We start from the raw sequence: 12,120 nt of genomic DNA, 5'->3' as shown, positions 1-12,120 counted from the left end.
AGTTAAGACAACGCCCTACTGGCCATTTAGCCTAAGGCCCTGTGCAGTTTGTCACATAAGCATACAGGGCCCGAACCAATCAGTTTGAATGTGTACCCCCCCCCCCCTTAGGAGTGACCAATCACCCCCGGCCCGAGCTGTTCCCGCCAATGAATGTGCTAATCATGTATGAGAATTGTTGTTCAATTTTCCCACGCCTCATGCTGATTTGCTCTGATGTATGCAAAGCCCCGCCCTCCCCAAAAAGTGTACTTAAGCACTGCTTAGCCTCTGCTTGGGGCTCTGGGCTGCTCTCCTTCTTGAGTGAGCTGAGCCTAGAGCCTCAGGGCGCTGAATTGGATCCTCAATAAATCCCCTTCTGCAATTGCATGAGTCAGTCTCTTGGTGGTCTCTTCCTCCGACTTTTCGCTGGACCCTTACATTACTATGTATTTTATTTTTAAATTTTTTAATATTTATTTTTTAGTTATCGGCAGACACAACATCTTTGTTTGTATGTGGTGCTGAGGATCGAACCCAGGCCACACGCATGCCAGGCGAGCGCGCTACCGCTTGAGCCACATCCCCAGCCCCTAAAATAAATTTTCTTTCATGAACTTCTTTTAAACCATGTAGACTTTATTTAACAAATATAAAATATTAGGGATATATTCATCAACATAGATTTAAGTGTAAGTCAGGGAATAATGTCTAAAATAATACTGTTGAACTGAACCAGGATATTCTACTTTATATTCTTCTTAATTGATATTTTGCATTGAACATCTATTATTTTGAAAATAATTTTTAATTATTTGGAACCTAGTGACATGCAAGTATCTTGGAGTGAGCAAAAGATTCATCTTTTTCTGTATTAATGAATGTTTTCATTTTCAAGATATAGAAAAAAAAACCAGTTTGCTCGACTGTATACTGCATTCAGAGCAGATGGATACATGAAATCCTCTTTTCAAAGATTTACTTTGAGAACAAAGTATATTTTTCTTACTGAAGTTAAAATTTCATGGCAAAAAGTAGGCAAAATCTTGCTTTAAAACCACCAAATTGAGCTACCAGCTTCATGGCAGAGCCCATACTGTGGCTTTCCAAGTGACTGGAAATAAATGGCTTATCACAAAATCATTTTGCATGCAGGAAAGAAGTAGTTACCTTGATTATCAAGTTTTTCTACATGACTTTTCAAAATTCTCCACTGTTTTCTGATGCTGTTTGTAAGCTGCTCTCTCACAGTTTCACAAGATAGGTCCCACATACTCTCTCTGGTTAGTTCTCCAGCATCTTCTTCAACATCAGAGATAACCTACAAATGATGACAGTGAAAAGAAAAAGACCAGTATTTTAAAATGGTTTTACAACCAGGCAGTAATGATCAGATTGATTACAAGAAAGAGACCTACCTAAATAATTTCTGCGTTGTATTTTAGGTATACATGCCCCAGTACTTTTATTTTGAGAAAAAACAATGTTGAAGATAATAACTCCCCAACTTAGTTCTCCTTAAATCTGAATTTGAATCTAAGTAGTGACAAAAGTCATGGAGCTGTTTGAGGAAGAGATGCTCACTACCTGTCTAAACTCATATAGAGAAGTGTTACATTAAGTGTCACACAGTCAAGTTCAATCAACTTGTTACTAATCTTAAGCTGCTTATAACATATATATATATATATATATCATAAACAAATAAACCTTTGAAATAACCTCTAAAGTAAAAGCAACTATTAATCCTACTTTCCTCATACAATTTTTATACAACTAGAGATCTTTTAATTATGACAAGACATGAAATTATAGAAGAACGTAGCAAATTTTAGTGATAAATTATTATATAAAGAATTACAGTAGGACAAAGGACATGGGAAAATAATACTAAAAGGCAAATGTCATAATGACCTGCTGTCTACATAAAATAGTTCTAATTTGTTATTATCATCCAGGAAGGCAGATATACTTTATTAATTTGAACAATAAAAAGAGAAAAAAATAAGATACAAGATGGAAAGAAAGAGTTGATTAGACTGTTCCCACAGCAGATATAATAGCACTGGGCTAAAAGAGGTCAAGGTCCCCAAGGCAGAACAAGCACAGGAAAGGCCCAGGATGTGGCTCTTGTAATTCTGACTGTTGATAATTTATCTTCAGGAGTTACTTGTCAGTAACTTCCAAGGAGTCACATCTTTTCTTCTGTCCATTATATACAAGTCTATCAGAATACAGATTGAATATCCCTTTTCTATAATGCTTAGGACTAGAAGTGTTTCAGATGTTTTTGGATTTTGCAATATTTGCAATATATACGTATACATAATCTCAGGGATGGGACTCAAATCTAAACCCAAAATTCATTTATATTTCATATATACCTTATACACACAGGCTGAAAGTAATTTATATATATTTTAGTAAGCTTTTGTTTTGACTGCAACCTACCACATGAGGTTATCTGTGGCATTTCCTACTTGTAGTATCATGTTGGTACTCAAAGTTTCAGATTTCAGACCTATACTACAAATTAGTTGTTTAAAAAAACTAGTAAGATTTCTTACTGGGTGTTTCCCAAACAGTATAACAAGATGAAAATTAAAAATTTACCTAACTTGAATTTTAGGTATCAAATAGCCAACGTAATAGGTATTTCATTTAGCAAGCCAGCTAAATAATAAATGAAATATGGATGTTATTTAGGCATTCTAAGGTTACCTCTTGCTAAAATGCTCCAAAATCTTTCCTTTAAAGAAGGGAATGGTTGATTACTTAAATTTTAAGATTAAAGGAAGCTAGAAAAATGGATCTTCTAAAAACAGCAAATATACTTAACAGGTATTTCCCCAAACTTAATACATTGGAATTATGAAGAATTACACACTGGCTAACTCATGGGAGGAAAGGCATCTGAGAAAAGAAAGATCTCCTTGATTTATTACCCACTTTTTCTGAATAAAGGTGATAATGAAAGATTATTAAAGGATGGGTCAAAAACTGAGAAAGACTAAGTAATGGAAACTATGCTAAGTCTGAAGAGGTATCTGTGAAAGTTAACAACTGACTAGAAATGAAGGCTTTGTGAGAAAAGGTTAACAGCTGATTAGACTGTTCCCACAGCAGATACAATAGCACTGGGCTAAGAGGTCAAGGATGGGTCAAAAACTGAGCGTATAAAAGAATACAGTTTGTATTCTCAGTTTCAGTTGTGTTCAGTTATCTTAGTCAACTAAGATCCTAAAATACATTTGGAGCAGTAAGGTATTTTCAGGGGAAGGGAGAAATCACATATAACTTTTATAAAGACAAAATATTAACTACTTTATTATTAGCTACTAATTATTAATCTCTTATTGTGCCTAATTTATAAATTAAACCTTCTCAGAGGTATATGTTATGGTTTGGATATGAGGTGTCCCCCAAAAGCTCCTGTGTTATGCAGGAATATTCATAAGTAAAATGATTAGATTAGCAGAGCTGTAACCTTCCTAGTTTCAATGGACTATCTGGGTGGTAACTGTAGGCCAGTGGGACATAGCTGGAGGAGGTGGGTCACTGGGTACATTCCCTGAAAGGATGCATCTTTCCCACAGTCCCTTCCTCCTTTCTTTCTCTCTCAGCTTCCTGGCTTCCATGAATGAAGCAGCTTGTGTCTATCATGTCCTTATGTCATGATGTGCTGCCTCATCGTGGGCCCAAAGCAATGAACTCAGCTGATCATTGACTAAGCCTGTGGTACTGTGAGCCAAAATAAATTCTCCCTCCTCTTAAGTTGTTCTTGTTGGGGATTCAGATCACAGTGATGAAAAACTGACTGATATAGTATATGTATAGGAAAAAACATGAGAAAGTTTAATAGGAAAACAGGATATACAGGGTTCAGTATGATCTGTGGTTTCAGGCATTCACTGGGGGTCTTGGAATGTATTCCTATGGATAAATGGGGTTGGGGGACTATGCATTCAAGTAACATTTAAAAACAAATTTTAAAGAAAAATAGGAGGCAGGATGAGCTTATTAGACTTATTTGTTAAACCCCCAAATAAATAAGTCTCAAATATGGGTTTAAAATACAAGTTCTGGTGACTTGCTAAGAAATTAGCATTTCTCATCAACAGTGTTATTTTTAGATTTTAATCACTAATGTGAATTAAGATTACTATCAGATTACTTAACATGTACAACGACCACTTCTCCACATGTCTCTCCCAAAAAGAGCTTTTTAAAAAATATATATTTATTTATTTATTTTTTAGTTATAGTTGGACACAATATCTGTATTTTATTTTTATGTGGTGCTGAGGATCAAACCCAGGCCCTTGCACATGCTAGACGAGCGCTCTACTGCTGAGCCACAATCCCAGCCCCACCAAAAAGAGCTTCTTGAGGGGAAGAGTCAGTATCTTTTTGCTTTTTCTTTCCAGAAACTACAACATAATGAACAAGCAATAAATACGTAGATGAAATGATTACTTGGTTCCCAAAGTTAACAAAAGTACATCACATGACACTTAGAAATAGTTGAAAAGATATTTGGGGGGCTGTGGCTGTGGCTCAGAGGTAGAGCACTCGCCTAGCATGCGTGAGGCACTGGGTCCATCCTCAGCACCACATAAATATAAAATAAAGATACTATGACCACCTATAACTAAAAAATAAATATTAAAAAAAGAAGATATTTGCACAACAGTTACAGCACGAGCTCTAGAAATAGACTTTGATTCAAATCCTAGTTTTGTCATGTATTATACTGGGCTACTACTGTGGCTCAGTTTCTTCACCTCTAAAATGGGGATAATTATAGTACCTAAATAATCAAAGCTTAATATTAATACTCTCACATATATAGTACATATCATAGTGCTCAGCGTGGACTAAGTCACCAAAAGATTATCTCCACTATTTCCCAGGGCATGTCTAGAAACATGCAGGGACACTGGTTGTCACAGTGACTGGAGGTAGCACAGCAGTGACTATCCTGTTCAAATTACCAATAGTGTATTCACTAAGCATACCTACCCAATGTTTGAACTGCCCTACTGTTATGGTTTGGATGTGAGGTATCCCCCAAAAGCTCACGTGTGAGACAATGCAAGAAGGTTCAGAGAAATGATTAGGTTGTCACAGTTTTAACCCAATCAGTGAATTAATCTCAGGGATTAACTGAGTGGTAACTGAAGTGGTAGGGTATGGCCAGAGGAGGTGGGAATTGGGGTGTGACTATGGGTTATATTTTTGTATCTGGCAAGTGGAGACACTCTCTGCTTCCGATAACCATGTGAGCTGCTTCCCTCTGCCACTCTCTACCACCATTATGTTCTGCTTTATCTTGAGCCATGAGGAATGGAGGTGGCCTTCTATGGACTAAGAACTCTGAAACCGGGAGCCCTCAAATTTCTTCCCTAACATTGTTCTGGTCAGATCTTTAGTCATAGCAGTGAAAAAACTGACTAAAACACCTACTTTGCAATCTAAAGAGCATATTAGAGAGAAAAAGGCCACTTACAGTTCCTGTACTATCATCTGCTCTTTCTCTAGGTTTCTTCTTTTGGGGAGAAAGAAGAGAAATCATTTCCTTTTTCATTTGCTGAAGAACCTTCTTAAGTTCAGCATTTTCCATTAGGATTTGTTTCTGACGATATTCATAATCATTCAAGAGAATTTTGTACATTTCATCTTCATTCCTGAGAAAGAAAACATTGTTATGAAAATGCATTGGAGAAAACAAAGTGTAAGTCTATCAATTTAAACTGGCCTTTACCTGGCTTCTGTTTTACCAGTCCTCCAGGAGCCTCTTTTTCCATCAGCTCTCCCCACATAATTTAAAACGTCCATGGCTACAAACATGAACACACAAAACAAAACCAATTATTATCATATGTTATTCAAAACTTTAATGCATCCTATACACACTAGGGATATGAGTCAACTTGATATATGGGTTCAGATTTGGGCTCAACAGCCTAATTTCAAATTTTTAGTTCCTCTGCTGGTGAGCACTGAGATCTTAACTACTAAGCCTCTTTCTTCACTGACACAATAGGAATAATGAAATTATTTACCAAAGAGTTTTTAAGATCATAAGAAATAATGCTAAAGGTAGAGCTGAACATAGAGTCTAGCACACAGTTAAGCATTTAATAGTTCTGATTTTTTCATTACTAATTTCATTATCAACAGTTGGCAAACTATGGCCTGAAGGTCAGCCACCTAATTTTATAAATAAAGCTTCCCTGAAACACAGCCACATCCATTTGTTTATGTCTTCTATGGATACTTTTTCTTTACAATGGCAGAGGAGTAGTAGGCACAAAAAACACCTGTAGACCCTAACGAAGCCAAAAAATATTTATTATTTGGATTTCTATAGAAAAAGTTTGTCATGCCCAATTATCGTCATCATTATCATCATCACTGTCATCTTCAAAGAAGTCTAGAATCCTGACAATAGCAACACCTCTTCTGCCCTAGATGGAGGACACATTTGCTATAAGAATGAAATAAGATGAGAATAAATTACTGCAATTTTATAGTTAATAAAATCACTATGAACATTACGTCATTTCCAACTGGGTTTGAAACTGAAAACAACTAGACCCCTAAATATAAGGGCCTGTTTTCCAAAATTAAATCTTTGATAAGCCAGTAAAATTGTATTGTACAGCCTACTTTCGTGTATATATAGATTGATTTTTTATCTATACTATTTACTTGCAATTAGGCATATACTTTTGCATGAATAGTTGTAGTTTTCAGAAGAATACTTTTAAAAAGGAGACCTTAGACACTAACTTTTACAGTACTTCTTTATGACTAATCACTTCAAAACATAGAACCAAACTTAAAGGAATTCAAACTGATATAACTGATTTGGTCTGATGAACAATTTTCTGAACTCTAAAATCATTCTTTTGACATTCAGAAATACACCCTGGTTCTTAATATTTTCAGTTCTTTGCTATGGAAAAATTAAGAGTATCTTTGGGCTCAGTTTCTCTCTATGGCCCAATACTACACCTGTTATGTTAAACAGATATATACAATTAATAAATCAAACCAAAATGACTTTTTTCCACTAACCAGTTCTCTAAATTTCCAGTTTATACAGACATACTAAAACTAAAATCAATCTAAAATCTACTGTATAAAGCATGAAAATAACACATCTTGAGCTGTTGTCCTCAATCCTTTTATAATTTTAATTCCCTTGGCCAGATCTTAGCCAGCTGCTTACTTATTTTTTTATCCTTCTTGTTCATAACAAGTTGATGCAGACGTTCCTTTAGCTTATTATATTCACGTTCTTTTCTCTTCATATCATGATTATACTGAGTAGCTCGGCTTGCAATGATATTTTGTAATTTTTGTACCTGAAAAAAGCATTTCCATCAAATGAGAAATGATAAATCCAGTTAAAATTCACAAATTCAAAAGAGAAAAGTATTAGCAGTCATCTTCCCATAGTACTTAAATTGAGATGATTCTCCCTTCTTTTTAATGATTACAAATCACTTAAATGAGTCACGAAGTTTATATTTCTTAATTTTAAAATTTTCAGAATATTAACTTTCTAAATTATCTTCTACAACTTTTTACTATACAAATATTCTTAGTAACTTAGAAACCAGAAAATCTATGGAAGTATTAAAATATTAAGGGCTTTGTCTGAAACAAGTAGGACCCAGATAGTCATCTTAAAAAGTGACCTCCTTCTCCTATTGACTTGCAATCACTTTACTTCATACATTAGGCCCGGATAGGCCAAGTACACCAAGTGATCATGAGGTACATTAGCTAGTGGACATGTAGCAGGTAACTAGGCCCACTTCTCTCTGATCAACATTTGCTGATCATCTATTATGTGTCAAAATAGGTATCTACCAAAGCTTCTCAGGCAGTACTTGACATAAGTGCTTTATTCTACAAAGACATTCTCAATCCTTGCTAGAGAATAATATGATTAACTTATTCCTTACCAAAGATGAACTGTTTTCAAACCATTTAAATCAACAGATCTGGTCAAACTTTTCTGACAAAAGTTTATTAAATATACTACTAAATATTAAATAGACTACTAAAAATGAAGTATGATAAAATTATCCAAATCAAAGGGTTTTAAAGACTTACACTCCCTTAAGAGTCTTTCATAAAACACTGAAAGTGTATTTTTATAGCTATTACATGGAATAAAAATAAATAATAAAATAAACAATAAAAACAGAGCAATAAAAACATAATAGTACAGGTACCAAGTATAGATACATTACAAAACAAATCCATTAATTAAGTCCAACTAACCACTGAAGAAATTAGAAATTTGTCAGAAGATGTCATAATTCCAAGAACCCACTGGATTAGAAATTAGAATTCTACCAAGTAAACCTAAAGCAAAAATTAGAATTATTATATCTTTCACCTCAGAAATAAGATTTTTAACGAGAATTGCTCCTGTGCCCACTGAGCCAAGTAATTGCTTAACTGGACCAATAACATCAATATTTCAGATAGTACAAAAAGGGGCAAGTCAGATATCAAGTGCAGATATAGCAGAGCACAAAAATCCTGCATTTAAAGCACCTTGTGCCTGTGAAAAAGTGAGTGAATCTGTGTGCAGGAAGGATGGTAGAGGACACTGTTGTTATCTGCTATGAACCTAAGCCAAATCGATCCCCTAGGAGTGGAAGGCAGAGTGTGTAGAAGGGAGGGTTCCAAACCTCTTAGTTAAATATGATTTTATACACAAAGGTCCACCACAGCAATTTGACATAATAGGTTTTTTAAAAGTTACATGGCTCTTATGGTTTCCCTCAAATTACAAAAAATAAAAAAATAAAACATCATATGCAATAACTTGATAACTTACCTCATCTTTTTCATTTTTCAGGAGCTGATGCAAATTCCTGTTTTTGCATTGCAATTGTCTGTCTCTCTCCTGAAGCCCAATCATTTCCCTCCTGGAGGTTTCCAGTTGTTCCTAAAATATTTGTATGCCATTTTGACCAAAATTATATAAATTCAAAACAATTGAATTCTTAAGTCAATAACAAAAAGTTATACAGACTAGTTTTGTAAGCTAAATTGTAGTGGCACACAAAATGTTTATTTAGAGCAATTACTATGCAGCATTTATCTAAATTTACATATCAAATTCTATTTCATTTAAGTTCCAAATTTTGTGTGTATATACAAAAGGAGCTTCAAAATGGTTCCCTTGAAAGGCTTTTCACTTATTCCATGATGATGCCACTGAACCCATTTAAAATTTCTTCAGACTTTTTATTTCTAATACTTTTTATTTTTTACTTTTTGGTACCAGTGATTGAACCCAGGGGTACTTAATCACTGAGCCACATCCAGCCGTTTTTATTTTTTATTTTGAGACAGGGTCTCATTAAGTTGTTGCTCGGGGCCTTGCTAAATTACTAGGGCTGGCTTTGAACTTGTGATCCTCCTGCCTCAGCTTCCTGAGTTGCTGGGATTTCAGGCACTTGACACCTTGTTTTTAATAAACAAGGTGTCAAGTTCAAATAAACATCTGCCTGTTTTTAATACTTCTGCTGAACACTTTGGAAGATATCCTCATCTATAATATCATCATCACCTCTCCTTTGAGAATAAATTTTTGGCTTTGAGAAAGAGACAAGTGAGCTACAGCTAAGCCAAAAGAAGGGTGGGAATACCATCCCTGGCGTTACTTTAGTTCAAGTCCAAAACCTCTGCAAAGACATGCTAACAGGCACCCCCATCATGAAGTTTTCTGAGCCCCATATACCTCCATCCTGAATACAAATGTGCACTCTCCCAATCATTTCTCCACCTTTCCACTAGAATGACAGTTACACGATGTCTTCCCTCTGTTTACAACTCTTCAGCGCCTCCCAGTTTCTGAACCATGACTTTCAAACCATTTGGAACCCGGGGTTAAAAGCCTCACCTCTCACCATTCTTCATCCATATTTACACACTCCAGCCCCTGCAGGGCTTTGTGGTTACTTGAAAGTGAAATGCACTCTCAAGCTACCATGCTTTTCATGCAAGTTACATGCTCTTCCTGGAATGTCTTTTCCAAGAACAAAGAAATCCAATATACAATAGTATATTTAGGAAAAAATTAGACTTGGATACCAGTACATTATATCCTCAACAACAAACATAAGCCCTCACCATATTTTGAACACCTTATTCCTCTCTGCCAATATTTTTAAATATAAGCCAGGTATGGTGGTACATGCCCATAATCCCAGTAGCTTGAGAGGGTGAGGCAGGAGGATCACAAGTTCAGAGCAAGCCTCAGCAAGTTAACAAGGCCCTAAGCAACTTAGCAAGACCCTGTCTCAGAATAAAAAATTCAAAACAAGTTTTTAAAAAGTGTGGGGCACTGGAGGGAGCAGTATAAGCTACTGGGATGTAGCTCAGTGATAAGCAGCCTGGGGGTTCAATTCCTGGAACCAGAGGGCGGGGGGAAGGAAAACATAAATGAATGTTAAAGCAAACCAGGAACCAGTAACAAATGTTCTAACATTTTAAGGCAGCAGGCCAATGGTCTTGTGAAAATAATTTCATTTTCTCGGAGAAAAATTTAATAAAGCATCTTTCTATATGATCTTTTTCTAAGCCCCAGGACTCTTAGATATTATCTGGTCTATTTTCATTATTGAGCTTTAGAATGTTTGACATAAACACATCAAGAATATTTTTCTTAGGGCTGGGGATGTGGCTCAAGCGGTAGCGCGCTCGCCTGGCATGCGTGCGGCCCGGGTTCGATCCTCAGCACCACATACAAACAAAGATGTTGTGTCCGCCGAGAACTAAAAAATAAATATTAAAAATTCTCTCTCTCTCTCTCTCTCTCTCTCTCTCTCTCCCCCCTCACTCTCTCTTAAAAAAAAAAAAAAAGAATATTTTTCTTAGAATGAACTAATAAAGCTCTTACAAAGAATTTTAAATTAAACATCTACTTTGTTAAGGAAGATTACATGGGGTGGTGTAATCCTTTTCCTCAGAATATAAACATTTTCTAAGTTAACTTTCTAAAGATTAATAAGTCATTAGAGTAGTCATAAAATCAATGCCTTCAATATAGATAATAGGAAGCAGTATAACTGATTTGTGCAAATTAAGCTCAAAGTTTCAAAAAAAACTAAAGCTTTTAAAAACAACCTTAACATTTGATAGTCAATGGACATTTATAATAATTAGTTATATAATAATGACACTAAAATACATAATGATATACGTTTTCTACCTTAAGTTTTGCATAGCAGTTCTGCAGATGGTCCATATCACTTCCCAGTTTCAGATTCTTTGTTTCCACATTTTCCTGAGCTAGAAGGTTCTTCCGCTGAAGTACAAGTAGCTCATTCATACAATTCAAAACAGCAACTATATTTAATTCTCTTTTTGTGTCTTTACTTTTGGATTCTTCATATAATGAAGGAAAACCAAAAGTGGTCAATTCCTGGTAGGAGAAAAATGTTTTTTTAAAAGTTGGTTATCCTTAGGGAGATATTGGTCAAAAAGACACAAAATTTCAGTTAGATATAAAGCATAAGTTCAAGAAATCTACTGTACAACATGTTGACTATCATTAATAACAATGTATTGTATTCTTGAAAATGCTGAGTAGATTTTAAATGTTCTTACCACAAAAAGTATGAAGCATGTTAATTAGCTCATCTGAGCCACTCTACAATGTACACATATGTTAAAACATTGTGTTGTATATAAGAAATATATACAATTTTTACTTGCCAATTAAAAATTTAATTTTTTAAAAGTTGACTACCAGAGAGCAAAATAAACAAAATATTTTCTAAAAAGAAACAGAAATATTTTCTAAGTCAGAGAACTATACTGAGTTCATTAAGAAACTAGTAAATTTCCCAAAGAACAAAAAAATTAAAAGAACTGTTTTTTTTTTGTTGTTGTTGTTGTTTTCCCCTAGACTCTGCTCTATAACCCCTGTGACCTGGAGTAAGGTACTTAGTTTTCTGCACCAATAAAATGAGGTTAAATTCAATGGAGAAGCCTGGGATGATGGTGAGGCCAAACTGCTCCAAATACAATAGCTAACCTTATATGAGACTAGATCATTACCAAGGTTCTCAGTAAATCTAATCTAAGTCTCTGGCCACTGAT

At 35.0% G+C, this 12,120-nt stretch overlaps 1 protein-coding gene across 5 annotated transcripts in view; it reads right to left on the bottom strand.

Annotated features, from left to right (window-relative positions):
- Window positions 1-12,120, bottom strand: part of SSX2IP (SSX family member 2 interacting protein) — a 43,097-nt gene that overhangs the window by 7,217 nt on the left and 23,760 nt on the right. For all 5 annotated transcript variants that reach the window (XM_081305068.1, XM_081305067.1, XM_081305070.1 and 2 more), the window contains 6 exons: window positions 11,228-11,440; window positions 8,846-8,956; window positions 7,217-7,352; window positions 5,744-5,819; window positions 5,489-5,666; window positions 1,150-1,300 (listed from right to left, as the gene is read on the bottom strand). In XM_081305068.1, coding sequence (XP_081161194.1) covers window positions 1,150-1,300; window positions 5,489-5,666; window positions 5,744-5,819; window positions 7,217-7,352; window positions 8,846-8,956; window positions 11,228-11,440 — 865 coding nt within the window. The remainder of the gene's footprint in view (window positions 1-1,149; window positions 1,301-5,488; window positions 5,667-5,743; window positions 5,820-7,216; window positions 7,353-8,845; window positions 8,957-11,227; window positions 11,441-12,120) is intronic.

Source organism: Spermophilus citellus, assembly GCF_964194105.1.
Source record: "Spermophilus citellus genome assembly, chromosome: 9".
NCBI classification, from domain to species: domain Eukaryota; kingdom Metazoa; phylum Chordata; class Mammalia; order Rodentia; family Sciuridae; genus Spermophilus; species Spermophilus citellus.
The sequence above is the reverse complement of the archived record's forward strand: the minus strand, read 5'-3'. Positions and strand labels throughout refer to the sequence as shown.